This window comes from Vipera berus, assembly GCF_964194415.1.
Source record: "Vipera berus genome assembly, chromosome: 15".
Classification (NCBI taxonomy): Eukaryota; Metazoa; Chordata; class Lepidosauria; order Squamata; family Viperidae; genus Vipera; species Vipera berus.
The window spans coordinates 8,386,143-8,402,918 of NC_138218.1; the positions used below are offsets into that span (position 1 = coordinate 8,386,143).

At 47.9% G+C, this 16,776-nt stretch overlaps 1 protein-coding gene across 1 annotated transcript; it reads right to left on the bottom strand.

Moving 5' to 3' along the window:
- Positions 1-5,358: 5,358 nt before the first annotated feature.
- On the bottom strand, positions 5,359-16,520 carry LOC308674941 (glutamine synthetase-like). The gene is made up of 7 exons (XM_081339835.1): positions 16,390-16,520; positions 11,599-11,773; positions 10,491-10,652; positions 9,801-9,947; positions 7,370-7,497; positions 6,240-6,439; positions 5,359-5,785 (listed from the first exon to the last, which is right to left on the bottom strand). The coding sequence occupies exons 2-7, from the start codon at positions 11,762-11,764 to the stop codon at positions 5,434-5,436; spliced, it is 1,155 nt and encodes a 384-aa protein (XP_081195961.1). The 5' UTR covers positions 11,765-11,773; positions 16,390-16,520; the 3' UTR covers positions 5,359-5,433.
- Positions 16,521-16,776: the final 256 nt, after the last annotated feature.

Sequence of the window (16,776 nt, forward strand, 5' to 3'; positions counted from 1 at the left end):
CTCCACCGCCGGACTGACTTCGACTGCGGAATCCGCAGCTAGGCTGCCTTCGCTCTACCTGCGGCCTCGGGGGTGGGGGAGGGGGCGGAGCAGGCCCCGCCCCCTCTCAGGCCCCGCCCCCTGTCCCCGCCCCTTTAATCCCACCCAGCCCCCCCCCCAAAAAAAAAATCGCTTGGGGAGCTGGAATCAACTGTCGTGCGCTCGGCTGGGCGAGAGGTGCGCGCCTCTTCCAACTTGATGCTTCAAGGGGACTCCGGTTCCCATCATCCCCGCTGAGATGGGAGGGAGGGCTTTGAGGGGGAGGGATGGAGAGCTAACCCTGAAATGGAAGGCTCACTTGAGTTGGAAAGGCGAACCAACTCGGCCATCGGGGCACACACACACACACACACACACACACACACACACCCCCCGCGCCTCCGGAGGATCGGAGCGACAGGCACCCATCGTCCCCAGCCGCGCTCAAAGACAACCGGGGGAAAAGCAGTGGGGTACTCAAGAGACTAAATCAGGGCAAGAAATGACACATATTGTACTTTTCCCCTGAAGCTTTGCCAGTTGAATTCCTACCTGCCGGGCCAGGAGTTAGAAGCACATATTGTAGTCACCCGTAAATGGCTCCCCAAACCTATTTTTCCTTCCAAATCAGGTCCCAGCTCAAATCTCCCGGGGTTTAAATTTTGTCCTATTGTTGTCTCTGGGACCGGCCTGCTTCACAGGGCTGTTGTGAGGAAAGAGGAGAAGCACAGTGTCTTGAAGAGAAAAAAACATGAAAGTAAATCTAGTAGCTAAATTCGGAATAAAAAGCGTTCCAGCCAGGAATTCGTTCGCTTCATTAATTCATAAAACCAGGGAACCGATTGTCCACAGGCCACAGGCCTTAAGAAATGGCTGCATCCCCACAGCTCATTTTAACCCGGGGCTGAGGGTGGCGTTAGGGTGTTGTGTGAATCCACCCCACAGTTAGGGTTTATTGTCCTGTTCAGACCCAGAAAGTGGCTTAATCCGACTGAAATCGGGGGAAGCATACGTAGACCCAGCCTTAAAAGATTTTCTGATCTCCATCTTGTTCGGCATGTCAGCGCCCGTCATGTGATCTGGCAAACTGGCAAACGGCGCCATCCGGAATTTGCATTACAAAAATGAACGTACGGTGGGAAAGAGAAGTTACAGGATCCCTGATGCATTCATTTTCCCTGGAAAAGGGGGAAAAGAAAAAAAAAGCAAGACAGAGGCCGATTATTATTGTTATTAAAACCCACTCGACTTATTATGATTAAATTGCACCCCGCTGACTCCGTTTCTTCCGCCTTCTTTTAGTGAATAAACCACAACAGGTGACGTAACGCTAACCAGAGTAATGAGCCACTATCCTTGGGATGGTTTGGGTCCGTTGGGACAACCCAACGGTTTACAGTTGTACTGTTTTTTGAGTCCAAGATCTCGACAGATGCAAATTGGCTTTCCCCCACCCCCACCGTTATTATTTTTTATTTTGTGTCTTCGAGCCATTGTGGGTCCCTAGCAACTGCCTGGAGTAATCCCTGCAGTTTTCTTGGCAAAGTTTTCCAGGAGTGGTTGGCCATTGCTTCCTTCCGAAGGTTGAGAGAAAGGGACTGAAGAAGTGTCAAGTCTCTCCAGGAGCGGAGAAGATGCTTGCTGGGTTTTTGAAGCTCGGACTCTAGGCGAGTTTTTTAAAAAAATATTATTATTATATTATTCTTTTTTCCCCCCTTGGCATCGCCAGGAATAAGGGGGGAAAGCATTATCAATTTGCACTTGGGAACACAGACAGACGTGTAAATGAATATGCCTTGCTATCTCACAAGGCAGCTTCTGCCAAACCTCCAATCCAGAGTCTAAAATTACTTAACCGCGGAAGCCGTTGTTAAGTAAAGTGAGAATAACAGCTAATTTAATTGGCTGCTTGGAATCGAAGGCTTGCGGAAAACCAGTTCTCCTTATTTGAAAGGGATGGTGGGAACAGGAGGTGGGTGAAAGCAGGACAGGGATTACGGATCACAACTTGGAAAGGAGTTCTTTGGCCCTGTTGGAGGGCACCAGGTTGGGGAATGTAACCTTTGGTGCATAATACTCTCGGTGAGTATTCGAAGATCACACCTATCTGTTGGGAGATTTTTCAGGAGAAGTAAGAGGCACAAGAGAGGGGAAGAGGAAAGGAGAGGAGTTGGAAGGGACCTTGGAGGTCTTCTAGTCCAACCTCCTGCACAAATAGGAGATCCTATATCATCTGGGACAAATGACTACCCAGTCTCTTCTTGGAAAAACTCCAGCGTTGGAGCACCCACAACTTCTGGAGGCAGGTTGTTCCACTGGTTAATTGTTCTCACTGTCAGGAAATTGCTCCTTAGTGCCAAGTTGCTTCTCTCCTTGATCAGTTTCCAACCATTGTTTCTTGTCCTTCCCTCTGGTGCTTTGGTGAACAACCTGGCCCCCTTGTTCCTCAAATACTGGAACGCTGCTATCATGTCTCCCCTACCTCTTCTTTTCTTTAGGCTAGGCAAACCCAAGTCTTGTAGCCGTTCTTCGTATGTTTTGGCCTCCAGGCCTTGGATCATCTTAGTTGCTCTTCTCTGAATTTTTTCCAGACTCTCAACATCTTTTTTGTGAAGTGTTGACCAAAATTGGCTGCAGTATTCCAGGTGTGGTCTTACTAGGGCTTTATAAAGTGGTAATAGTACTTTGTGTGATCTTGATTCAATGCCTCTGAAAAGAAGGCTCTCCTCTTTGTCGAGGCTTTGGGTCATCCTGGAGGCCACCATTATCTGCCAGCTCTTTGGAAATATCTCCAAAGTGAGATGACATTATCAGGTGACAATTTGTGGGAAAGACGCTTGAAACGTCACTCCTTCCTCATAACCTAAAGGAACCAGAAAGCTGACTAGGAGAAGACACAATTATAAGATGTTCTGTGGGCATGTCACCTCCCACAAGACCATGACCCAGGAGAGTCAGGCCTGCGTTGACTCATCTCGAGGACCTGTTCTTGACGTCAGAGCAAAAGCATTGCAGTTCTGCAGGCACCAGGACTGGAATTTCAGGATGTCTCTGGACGTGTAAAGCGAAGATATTCAAACTTTTCTAGGCTGATCGGTGCATTTGGACTTCCTGAAAAAGTTCTGGAGCTTAGGATGAGGACATGATAGAGTATGGGGTGTTTTTTTTCAGATTCCTGGTCTGCTTTAAGATGTTATTCCCTCCCAAGAGCTAACCACATTTGATCTTGGTTAGGTTTGAAGCTCAAGTGTCAACGCTGCTAAGATCGGATGTTTTTGCATCGACAACAGATGGGAATGCAGCCATTTTCTCCTTTTTGCTTTTAGAGTTAGGTGATGCTGGGCGGGGAGAATGTGCACGAGAGTCTAGCTAGACATAATAATACTGAACCTAGCGTGAGAACCAAGGTTGTTGGAATAAAAGATGATAAAGAATTGGCGGGCTGGAGAGCTAGAGGGGAAGCCCGGGCTTCAAACTAATTGGGGAATGTGATTTATGACTGTTAACTGGAGGAGGGAATTGTGCTTTGATACTATGTGCTCATGGGAGGGGAAGTCAAGATTTTTGGCTTCAATTATGTTAGTGACGATGCTATGCTATTCAAATAAAGATTCTTTAAGGTAAACAATGCCTCGAAGTTCTTTGAGGAGTTTCACCTGTCGGAACCATGACATCAAGATCAGCCAGCTGTTGACAGCTGCAAAGGCACATGGACAGGACTATGCTCAGTCAGAGAGCAACATTTCCACCGTGGCGGATTGTAAATTTCATTCTTCTAGAAGCAACATTCCTGGCAGGAGTATTGTTTAAACTACCAATTGCTCAACTCTCTTGATTCGGTAACAATTTGTTCCTCCTGTCAAAATAAAACATAAAGCTCGTGCTTTTTTTAAAAAAAAATAGCCAGAAGGGGATGAGCGCAGTTTTTCTTCAGAAAAAGTCATCCAGTACTATTGTTGATTAAGAAACCGGTAAGGCGAGCGATGAATCAGCTCTTAATTATGAAACGGGTCATATTTTTATGCCCATTTCACAGGTGGGAAGACAGCTTGAGCTTTTGGGCCAATCCAGCCTGGTGATTCAAAGGCGTGGAGCAGCACCAACAGGTGTCCTATCTCGTGATCTGCTCGTGGCATCGGATCCCCCCCCCGCAAAAAAAAAGAAAGAAAAAAATCCGAAAGCCACCCTCGTGATTCCACAAGTAATCCACCACCTTCTTGGTGACTCAGGAAATTCTCCCAGTGATAGAAGATTCCAAACGATTGTTTAGGAGAAGCTGTTGGGTTCCCTCCGAGGACTTTCCAATCGGAGCAAGTAGGTTTAACTAGCGGTCAGTCCCACCCCATCCTCCAGGTTTTTGCAGTCTCTTTAGGGACCGCCCTCTTGATATTAGGAGAGTTGGTCATATTCTCCAAGAAGCCCGTCGTGGTCCAAACACTTGGATTCGTGGATTCAAATATCTGGATGCAACCAGGCTGCAAATCCCCACTTGGCTCATCTTCGCAGCAGTCCACCCCCCCCCCCCAAAGTTTCAGCACTCCCAATTTCAACCAAGCAGTACCCACTCTTAAGTCCTGCCCGTCTTCCCTGATGCCCAGAAGTGAGATTCCCCCCCCCCCATTCTCTTATCATTGCACAATATATTTAGTTCTCTTCAAAACTGGGCAATTTTTAAGAGCTTCCAAGATACAGGCAGAAGCAAACCGCACCTCTGTCTCCCTCTTGTGGCAGCAGAGAATAATTGCAGCTGCATTCAAGAGATGCCAAAGCTGATGTTTAAGCTCGCTCTCTCCCTTCCAGCTCTGCTAGTCTATTAAGTCTATTCTGCCAATCCTACCATTTTTCTATTATTAATAATATTCCATTAATGTTATTCTATTAATTAACCAGTGGAACGGCTTGCCTCCAGAAGTTGTGGGTGTTCCAACACTGGAGGATTTTATGAAGAGACTGGACAGCCACTTGTCTGGAATGGCCTAGGGTCTCCTGCCTGAGCAAAGGGTTGGACTAGAAGACCTCCAAGGTCCCTTCCAGTTCTGTTATTCTGCATTTTTTTCCTTCCTTCCTTCCTTCCTTCCTTCCTTCCTTCCTTCCTTCCTTCCTTCCTTCCTTCCTTCCTTCCTTCCTTATCACTGGAGGATGTCAAGAAAAGACATTGTTTGCACGCCTAACTACAATGCAGAGTCAATTTCTAAAAAGCTGCAATTTGGGGAACTTCAGTTGTACGATCTGAATACTTTACGACGCCTACTAGGGGGAAAGAACACAATTCTGCGTCTCAGAGGTAGAAACGGCCAATTGGGGGAGACAAAACGCCACAGAGCCAACAGAGAAACTGTCTTAAGTTGCCAGATGTTTACTAACAGGTGCAGAGCTAGTCGGGAAAGGGAGGGTTGGCCGTGGATAATGGGGCGCTCAGTCCTTGAGAGTGGCCCTCAGCAGCCGTGTCTCGTCCGTGTACTCTACAGGACGGTCTCCCGTTTCGCCCAGCAAAACGGTCCGCATGATGGCTTCGGTGACCGCGTAGGGGTCGCAGTTGGCGGACGGCCGCCGGTCTTCAAAGTAGCCACAGCCGTCTTGACCCACTTGGCGAGGGATCCGGATGCTGGCGCCCCGGTTGGCCACTCCAGCCGAGAACTCAGTGATGCTGGAGGTCTCGTGCTGGCCGGTTAGCCGTCTGGTGTTGTCCTGGCCTCCACGGGGATCGTACATCCGGATGTGATACTGGTGGCGTTTGCTCAGCCTCTCGATGGCCGTTTCGATGCACCTACGGAGGAGGAGAAGATCTAAGAAAATTGCAGGCCGAGCTGGGGTGGTGGAGTTAAGCGTGCTATCAGCCCAGAATCATTTATGTTCCCTTTAATCCAAGCAGTCAGTTTATCCCCCACTGCTAACTCCATCAACTTTTGCAGCCATTTGTCCATTGTGGGGAATCAAAGTTTCCTTCCATTTTTGTGCATAATCTGGTTGCCGTCAACTTATATAACATCAGAATTCCAATTCCCTCCCCCCAAGTCTTTCCCCCCCCCCCGCATTAAACCCAGAAGAAAAGCTTCCGGTTTCATCTTTGTGTTCACCTTAAGAATCTCCTGAATTAGGATGTGAATCCTAATCCACCCTAAATTTTAAACCAGGTGAAAACAAGCCACTTTTGGGATTTATGAGTGTTGCAAGCCGGGCCATTCTCACCTTTAATTGCCCTTCAAAGTTCAACTACTTACTTGATACCCCCTTTCTGCCGTGTTTCGTTGGTGCTGACGTTAGTGTGGCATCCAGCCCCGTTCCAGTTGCCGGTCATGGGCTTAGGATCCAAGGTGGCCACGACGCCAAAATCTTCGCAAACCCGATGTAAAATGTACCTCGCCATCCACAGGTGGTCGCCCATGTCAATGCCCACACACGGCCCCACTTGAAATTCCCACTACAGGGGCGCAAGGAGAAACCTGGTATTAACATGTTGCCATGGTGTATCTCTTGAGTAACCCTTCCTCCCAACGTAACAGGCCTAGGGAAGCGGTGAACTGCAGCAAACCCATCAGCAGTTAGCATCCACCACACTAAATGTTCTCTTCCGTTGGGTCTGCTTAATTATCAACAGGAGAGAATCTTTGTAGCTCAGGGTTGAATTGTGGGGTCCTTGGGGCTTTCTGAACTGGGAGGTTTTCTTGCAGACGTTTCATGACCCAACAAGGAGGAAGAGGAGGAAGATTGTGGGGTCCTTGTTGCTCTCTGAGCTGGGGGGGGGTTTTCTTGCAGACGTTTCCTGACCCAACTGGGGAGCGTCATCGGGGCTAGTGAGTGTGACTTCCTCCCTGTTAATATATAGTAGCTCTGAGCTTGGTTGTTTTCTTGCAGACATTTCATGACCCAACTAGGTAACGTCATCAGTGCTAGAAGGGGGTGGGGTTTGAAGGGAGGAGGAGGAGGAGGAGGAGGAGGAGGAGGACCGCTGTGGGGTCCTTGGTGCCCTTTGAGCTTGGTTGTTTTCTTGCAGACATTTCATGACCCAACTAGGTAACGTCATCAGTGCTAGAAGCGAATGGGGTTTACGGAGAAGGAGGAGGATTATTGTGGGGTCCTTGGTGCTCTCTGAGCTTGGATGTTTTCTTGAAGATGTTACATTGCCCAGCTAGGGAACATCATCAGGCCTAGTGGGTGTGACTTGCTCCCTGTTTATACACAGTAGCTCTGAGCTGGGTTGTTTTCTTGCAGACGTTTCATGACCCAACTAGGTAACGTCATCAATCTGCTGTGATGCAGCAAAGGATATGCCCAAGGGAATGGCAGGATGAGAGATGGCAAAGCAGACCCTAACCCTCAAATCTTTTCAGGAAACCTTGTGGTAAAATACCTGAGACGGCATGACTTCAGCGTTGGTGCCACCGATGTCCACGCCAGCATACATGCAAGCTTTGTAGTGTGCTTCCACAATATCACGTCCATACACTTTGTTGGCACCAACCCCACAATAATAGGGTCCTGGGAGAAAAGACAAGAGTTGCACTTGTTTAGTAAGTGCTCAAGATCCCCAGTGCCTTGCATGCTGCTAGTGAGTTCTCTCCTGCTTTATCTGCACGGAGATTTGATAAATCTCTGATAAATATAAATACAAACAATCTGCATCTTTCCGCACTCCAGTTCAGTTGTGCAACGCTGGTGAACTGGGTTAAGCCAGGGTTTTGACTTCTTTCGCTGAGTTGTGTTGTGTGTGATGACTAAGCAGCAAGTGGAAATATATATATTTTTAGCTTTCGGAACATTGGTTCCTACCTCAGGCTTTACAGTGACAGGTGTCACTCAAGAAGGAAGGAAAAGAGGGGAAGAGGGAGAAGGAAGGGAAGGGATAAAACAGATCAGTACAGAACAAAACAGAATAATAAAATAGAAATAGAAGAATGGAAGGGAAGGGAAGGGAAGGGAAGGGAAGGGAAGGGAAGGGAAGAGAAGAGAAGAGAAGAGAAGAGAAGAGAAGAGAAGAGAAGAGAAGAGAAGAGAAGAGAAGAGAAGAGAAGAGAAGAGAAGAGAAGAGAGAAAGGGGAAAGGGAAGGGGAAGGGGGAAGAGAAGAGAAGAGAAGAGAAGAGAAGAGAAGAGAAGAGAAGAGAAGAGAAGAGAAGAGAAGAGAAGAGAAGAGAAGAGAAGAGAAGAGAGAAAGGGGAAAGGGAAGGGGAAGGGGGAAGAGAAGAGAAGAGAAGAGAAGAGAAGAGAAGAGAAGAGAAGAGAAGAGAAGAGAAGAGAAGAGAAGAGAAGAGAAGAGAGAAAGGGGAAAGGGAAGGGGAAGGGGGAAGAGAAGAGAAGAGAAGAGAAGAGAAGAGAAGAGAAGAGAGAAGAGAGAAAGGGGAAAGGGAAGGGGGAAGAGAAGAGAAGAGAAGAGAAGAGAAGAGAAGAGAAGAGAAGAGAAGAGAAGAGAAGAGAAGAGAAGAGAAGAGAAGAGAAGAGAAAAGAGAAGAGAGAAAGGGGAAAGGGAAGGGGGAAGAGAAGAGAAGAGGAGAGGAGAGGAGAAGAGAAGATAGAATGGAATGGAATGGAAGAGAGAATACAAAATAGAATATAGAATATAGAATATAGAATATAGAATATAGAATAGAATAGAACGCAGAATGAAATAATTAATGGAATGGAATGGAACAGAAGGAAGGAAGAAAACAAGGAAGGAAGGGAAGGAAGGAAGGAAGGAAGGAAGGAGGGAGGGAGGGAGGGAAGGAAGGAGGGAGGGAGGGAGGGAGGGAAGGAAGGAAGGAAGGAAGGAAGGAAGGAAGGAAGGAAGGAAGGAAGGAAGGAAGGAAAAAATAAATTTGTTATTATTAATTCCAGATTGTTTTTTTTCTTTCTTCCTGGGGAGGTCTCTCTTGATTTAAATCCTTCCTGTCACCTATACTTTTTTTCTCTAGCACCGAGGATCATTCTTCCCTAGTATGTTGTCAGCTCTAACCTACATTTACTTCTCCTTTTCCCATCACTAGCAATTAAAAGAAAAAAGAACAAGCCAGAAAAAAAATATGCATGGGGGGGGGAAGAAAAAAAAGAAAAGAACCAGGAAGTAAAGGTTGCGCAATGAAACCAGTTCTCCGGCGGGGCCTTTGGCACAACGCTGGGTATGAGCAATGTGCTTGGGGGGGTGGGGTGGGGGGGGTTTCATATGACAATTTTTTTCCATTGCAGTCTGCACTTTGGGCAGGTAGACAGGGGGGGGGGAAAGAAAGCAAGCTGGAATTGGCTTTACGATTGACTGTACAGTTGCTCTCCCGACCTATTCACCAAGGGAATCCAACAGGGCCCAAGTCTTCCAGAAGGACAGGAGGTCCTTGACTTACAACATTTCATTTAGCGACCGTTTGAAAGCGACAACAGTCCTGGAAAAAAAAAATCACTTGGGACTTAAGTGTTTTTCATCCCTTACGACCGTTGCAGCATCCCCATACTGATGGGATCAAAATTCAGGGGCTTGGCAACCGATTCATATTTATGCCGGTCGCAATGCCCCCGTGTGTATGTGTGTGTGTGTGTGTGTGTGTGTGTGTGTGTGTGACGTAATCCCCTTTTCTGACCTTCTGGCAAGCAAAGTCAACGGGGGGGGGGGGGAGCCAAATTCGCTTAACAACCATGACTAATTTAGCAACGGGCGGTGATAAGCAAGGTTGTGCAATGGGGCCCAATGCACGCAAAAATGTCTCGCTTAGCGACGCCGGGGCTCAGTTGTGGCCGTACATTGAGGACTAGAAGCAAATCCTGCCTTTGGGCCTGATCAAACCCATTCTCTCAGTTGCAGTTTTTTTTTTTTTACCTTGTGGCCCCGGAAATCCGTTTTCAGGCCAACCATACGGCCGCCCGTCCATGCCCAACAAAGTGTATTCCTGCTCCATTCCAAACCAGGGCTGGCTCTCCTTCACCATCTCCATGACTTGCTTACAGGTGCTCCGGAAATTGGTCTCTGTGGGAGGGAAGAAAAGGAGAGATGGAGAATTTGAACCCGGAACTTAAGAATAGGAATAGGAATAGAACAGAATAGAAATACAGAATAGAAATATAGAACAGAACAGAACAGAACAGAATAGAACAGAAATACAGAATAGAATAGAATAGAACAGAACAGAATAGAATATAGAAATAAGGAATAGAGTAGAGTAGAGTAGAGTAGAATAGAATATGAAATGGAGAGAATAGAAATAGAATAGAAAATATGAAATGGAATGGAATAGAATAGAATCCCAGAGTTCTCCTTTCCTCCTCCTCCTCCTCCTCCTCCTCGCAAACCCCATTGCCTTCTAGCACTGATGACATTCCCTGGTTTGGCCATGAAATGTGTGCAGGGAAAACACCAAAGCTCCGAGAGCAACGGGGACCCCACAAAGAGCATCTCCTCCGATCTATTTTAGCAAAGCAGCAAGGCCGGCGTCCGGCATCGTTCTCCCTTGTGGGAGAAAAAAAAAAGAGACGAAGAGGGGAACATTCAGAGAAAAAAAAAAATCCTTACCAGCCGGTTTCCGGTTGTACTTCAGAACCTCGCACAATACCAGCTTGTTGGGGTCCAAGCAAAACGGATCTCGGAACATCTTCACGGGGATCAAGAACATGTCGCTGTTGGACCCTTCGGATTGTCCCGTGCTGGAGCCATCGAAATTCCATTCCGATAGTTCTGCAGGATAGTTGAAGCACAAGGAGAGTTGGAAGGGAGCTGAGAGGTCATCTAGTCCAACCCCCCACCAGCTCAAGCAGGAGACCCTATCCCATTCCAGACAAATGGATGTCCAATGTCTTCTTAAAAAAAAACCTCCCCATGGTTACGTGATCAAAATTCGCCCGCTGGGCAACCGACTCGTATTTATGACGGTCGCCGCATCCCGGGGTCCCATGATCCCCTTTTGCGACCTTCTGACCAGCCAACGACAGTGCCACTAACTTATCAACTGCCGTGATTCACTTAATGACTGTGACAAGCAAAGTCATAAAACGGGGCAAAATGGGCTTAAACCAATGTCTCGTTTAGCAACAGAAATTTTGGGCTTAATTACGGTCATAAGTCAAGGACTGCCTGTATTTGTCTGAAACAACTTACTAAAAGGGATTTTGAGTTCTCGGGAAAGTTCCCGCGCTTGGAGAACGAGAGATGCGCAATGGTGGATGATGGGGAAAAAATCCAGAATAGAATAGAATGGAATAGGAAATGAAATGAATAGAACAGAACAGAACAGAACAGAATGGAATAGAGTAGAATAGAATAGAATAGGAAATAGAATAGGAAATAGAATAGAGTAGAATAGAAAATAGAATAGAATGGAATGGAATGGATTATGAAATGAAATGAAATGAATAGAACAGAAAAGAATAGAATGGAATAGAGTAGAGTAGAATAGAAAATAGAATAGAGTTGAATAGAAAATAGAATAGAATGGAATGGAATGGAATAACAGAGTTGGAAGGGACCCTGGAGGTCATCTAGTCCAACCCCCTTGCTCAGGCAGGAAGCCCTATGTCATTTCAGACAAATGGTTGTCCAATCTCGTCTTCAAAACTTCCAGTTGTTGGAGCATTCCCAACCTGATGTGAACATAAACGATGAGGCGGACCACGTTCAACCTCACCTTCGACGCAACTGGGTTCCTGGTCCAAGGTTTTGGTTTTACAGCGAAGGCCTTCCCCGCTTCCATCTATCCAAATGTAGGTGGCCAACACTTTTTTCCCCTGGGGCAGCTTCATGTACTGGTCTCTGACCCCCTTGTTAAGCTTGGAACTGTGTGACACAGACATGGTGGCAATCTGGAGAAGAAGAAAAAGTAAGATGCTTTTCAGAGTCAGGTTTGCAACCACGAGCGGGCATATCCAACTTGTCTCCAAGGTGATCCATTAAGAATCTACTCCAGTTGGATCCTCAACACCAGGGGTCTTCAGACTTGGCCCCTTTGATGACTGGTGGACTTCAACTCCCAGAATTCCTCAGCCAGGCACGCTGGCTGAGGTATTCTGGGAGTTGAAGTCCACCAGTCATCAAAGGGGCCAAGTCTGAAGACCCCTGCTCAACACAATCCTGTAACATGCCTAAATTCAAGAGGTGGCTTCGTCATCTACAGGTTGGGCAAGTGTCCTATTCCCCTCCCCAGCCTTATTTTCACAACAACCCAGTGAAGTAGGTCAGCCTGGGAAAGCTTCGGGACTACGGGAAGCTTCGAACCTAATTTTTCCAAAGCTTACCCAGGCCTCTCTAGAAATCAACCTTTCCTTTCTCCAGAAAGTCCCCCCCCCACTGCCCCCGGCTGCTGAGTTTTCCAAAGTTACTTCCTTTTTTAAAAAGCCAAGGCTTGTCTAAAAAAAAAACAGAAGTCGGTTGAAAAGCAAATAAATATCTGCCCTCCCATGAAACGAATACCTTTGCACCAATACGGTATAAAGCGGTTTTACTGACAAGCGACTGAGCTAATCGACTCAGCCAAGAGAATTTGTAGCTGAGCCCAGAAAAGAGTTCTTTAAGTAATGTGTGTGAGTTGAGGACTCGTATAAATTTAATAAAATAAATAAATAAATAAATGGTGCAACAGTTCCTATTGCCCCAGCCTTCCACGGCTCTTTCCTGAGCCTATCTAAATTTAAAACCAACCCCTTATCGCCACTTAAGAGTAAACAGCTCCGGATATCAGATGGAATATTCGCATGGCTAAAGAAAAACTCCAAACAGAATATTCTGCTATCATGGTCTCTTAAGGAACTGAAACTCCAAGCTTTACTCTCCCCCACCCCACCGGGGGTGGGGGTGGGGGGGTGGGGGGGTGGAAGACAGGGGGACAAAATCCTGACTTTGGAAGAGTTAGCCTTAATCAAGCCCTACCAATCTTGATTAAATTTTAAAGTGTACTTATTTGTATTGTTTGAACTTGCCCTGTAAACCGCCCTGAGTCCTTCGGGAATAGGGCGCTATATAAAATCAATTAAATGAATTAATTAATTAATCTACAAAGAGATTAGGCAGAAAAAACATGTGTCTGGAGATTTCAGGAAGTAGCCCTTTAGATATTTCTTGAGAAAGAAATGGAGAAGAAAGAAATGCACACCAATGGATCTGTGTGTGTGAGAGAGAGAGAGAAAGAGAGAGGGAAAGAGAGAAGGAGAAAGAGAGGGAGAGGAAGAGAGAGAGAGAGAGAGGGAAAGAGAGAGAAAGAGAGAGGGAAAAAGAGAGAAAGAGAGAGGAGGGGAGAGAGAGAGGGAGAGGAAGAGAGAGAGAGAGGGAAAGAGAGAGAGGGAATTTCACTCTGGGTTAAGAGGCTAGTCCAATTGCAAAGCCTCCCGTTGTTGTTGTTGTTGTTGTTCAAACCCGAACAATATTTGAAAAGGATTGCAGGATAAAGTCATGCCTGATTTGGTTAAGCATGCTTAAACAGGCAGAGATGCCTCAGGAACACCTAACCATCTTCAGCGATGCGGGTTTGTGATTCAGCCGGCACCAGGAAATGCATGCTCGGTAATCACCCCCCCACACACACACACACACCAGGAAGTGGAAAAACAAACAGTGTTATCCGAAGTCCAACTGAGGGGTTGAAAGAAAAAGGAAAGTCAGAATCAAGGGAGGCAGCAATCTGCAAGCTTTCCAGCACCTACTACAGAACGGAGCCATGGAGTTGGCAATGCTGCAAAAAAAAAGGGGGGGGAGGAAGGAAGGAAGGAAGGAGAGAAAGAAGAAAGATAACACTCATTTAGCATATGCAAAAAGCTATCTGAATATTTACATCTACCACTTCCTGGAGGGCATAAGATACAGATTTGGAACAGTATTAAGGAAGGAGAATATTCGTAGCTCAGGGTTGAACTGTGGGCTCCCTGGTGCTCTCTGAGCTGGGTGGTTTTCTTGCAGACGTTTCACGACCCAAATAGATAACATCATCAGTGCTAGAAGGAAGTGGGGTTTGTGGAGAGGAGGAGGAGGAGGATTATCGTGGGGTCCTTGGTGCTCTCTGAGCTTGTTTTCTTGCAGACGTTGCATGACCCAGATAGGTAACATCATCAGTGCCAATGCGAGGAACCGTATTGTTAAACTTAGCAGAGGCTCATGTTAAAATGGGCTTTTGCGGCAGGTGAAACACAGTTCCTCAGCTCCCTTTTTCTTACTCTCGCTGCCAAGCAGGATGTAACCTGTTTGCTGAGCGTGGGAACTGAGGCTTTGAATCTGTTTGCAAGCTACTCCGTCAACAATGTTGTTGGTTTGTCGGGCCTTCTTCCTGGTGCATCTCAAGAGAAGTAGGGACAGGAGATTCCTTCTCACCTGTTTGCCTCCACGCCGTCCCCCATCATCAAAGACCAAGGCACCCCTTAAGCGAAGCTTCCCCCCCCATCATTAAGTGGCCTAAGTTAACCTCTGAACGAAACAAACAAGCCAGCCAGCCTAAAAATCGTAAAAATTCTTCTTTGGATTAAGCGGGATTCTCCTTCCCAACTGAGCTTTTGGACAAGGCATTTAGATTATTTACAGGAAGAGGTGGAATAGAATAACAAGAAGATGTTGCGTTCTTTTCTCTTTTTTTTAGAGCAGAGATAGCAAATAGCATTTGTTGAGGCTTTAAGAGAACAAGACTTGGGGGGGCAGCCCTAAGAGACTGTGCAAGTTTGACATTGTAGGAAAGGCACTAGTTCTTGGGGTGGGGTGGGGGGGGGCTACCCCAGCTTTCTAAAAGTTCCCTCTGCAATCTTTTAGCATTTAGCTCAGAGTTGCATCATCCAGGCTGATGTAGTAGAAGTTGGAGTTCTGTTTATGCAACTAGAGAGAGAGAGAGAGACAGGGAGGGAGGGGGAGAGGGAAGGAAAGAGAGAAAGAGAGAGGCAGAGGGAGAGAGAGGGAGGAAAGAGAGGGAAGGAGGAGAGGAGAGGAAGAGAGAGAGAGAGAGAGAGAGAGAGAGGAAGAGAGAGAGAGAGAGAGGGAGGAGGAGAGAAGAGGGGGGGAAAGAGGAGAGAGAGAGAGAAGGAGGAGAAGAGAGGAGAGGAGAGAGAGAGAAGGAGGAGAGGAGAGAGAGAGAGGAGGAGAGGAGAGAGAGAGAGAGAAGGAGGAGGAGAGGAGAGGAGAGAGAGAGAGAGGAGGAGGAGAGAAGAGGGGGGAAAGAGGAGAGAGGAGAGAGAGAGAGAAGGAGGAGAGGAGAGAGAGAGAGAGAAGGAGAGGAGAGAGAGAGAGAGGAGGAGAGGAGAGAGAGAGAGAGAGAGAAGGAGGAGAGGAGAGGAGAGGAGAGGAGACAGACAGAGACAGAGAGAGAGAGAGAGAGAGACAGAGACAGACAGAGAGAGAGACAGAGACAGACAGAGAGAAAAGACTAGAAGACCCAGTTACTATTAAATGGGAAGTTCAAGAGCATCCTACAGGATCGTTCCTAGCCATTATTTTTTTTTTACTTCCAGAAGAGAGAATTCCCTCCAGACCCCAATTTGCAGACCCTTGAAAGCAAGACACATTCAAGCCGAAACGTTGCTACCTTCTTGCTCTGGTGGGTCCGGGCTCTCGCTGGAAGGGTCTTAGGGGTCGAGTTGGCGAAGGCTGGACGGAAGCCCGGTTCCATCCGGAGCCACGTGGGTTTTTTGCGCAAGGTTCAGGCCGGGCAGAGAGAGACCGGCTAAGCCGAAAACTGAGTCAGGGAAGGCGCCCCGCGGGCTCTCCCCCCCCCGCCCCACTTCTCCCCTTCCCCGTCCTCCTTAAGCTGGCGAGCGGGAAGGGAGGGGGGGGAAACCTGCCCTCTGGATGGGGCGCGACCTCTAAGTCGAAGAGCTTGGAGGGAAAGGAGAAGAGTCTCCGAGGGCGCCGTTGCGCCTCGGGGGCCGCGCCATCCTGCGCGGAGTTTCCTTGCGCCAGCGCTTGGCTAAGTGGGGAATGGGCAAGAGACCGGACAGCCATTGGCCTGAAATGGGATATAGGGTTTCCTGCCTGAGCAGGGGGTTGGACTAGATGACCTCCAAGGTCCCTTGCAACTTTATTATTATTAACAACCTGCCTCCAGAAGCGGGGAATGCTCCAACACTGGAGGTTTTTCAGAAGAGACTGGACAGCCATTTGCCTGAAACGGGATATAGGGTTTCCTGCCTGAGCAGGGGGTTGGACTAGATGACCTCCAAGGTCCCTTGCAACTTATTATTATTATTAACAACCTGCCTCCAGAAGCGGGGAACGCTCCAACACTGGAGGTTTTTCAGAAGAGACTGGACAGCCATTTGCCTGAAATGGGATATAGGGTTTCCTGCCTGAGCAGGGGGTTGGACTAGATGACCTCCAAGGTCCCTTCCAACTTTATATATTATTATTATGATGATGGAGGGTGGGGCGCGCAGCCGCCCGCCCGAGCAGCCTCCTTTCGCCGCAGGATGGAGCGCCCGAGAGCCGCGCGTCCTGGCGGGTGGGGGGCGCTTACCTGGCTTGGCGAGGGCACCTGGCTGTCCCTGCGGGGCGATCTCGAGGCGCAGGTCCGGCGGAGCAGCGGCCGGCTCCCGGCACCGGCTGCCTCTTCTTATAGCGCTGCCTTCCCGCCTACCCAGAGCGCTCGGGGCCGGAGGAGGAGGAGGAAGAGGAAGAGGAGGAGGAGCGTGGAAAAGGGCAGGCGGAGCCGTCGGTTGAGTTAAACCGCCTAGACGCAGAGGTCTTCAAACTTGGCCCTTTGATGACTTGTGGACTTCAACTCCCAGAATTCCTCAGACAGGCACGCTGGCTGAGGAATTCTGGGAGTTGAAGTCCACAAGTCACAAAAGGGCCAAGTTTGAAGACCCCTGGTCTGAATCCAAGCCCCCAGTTTCATCAAAAT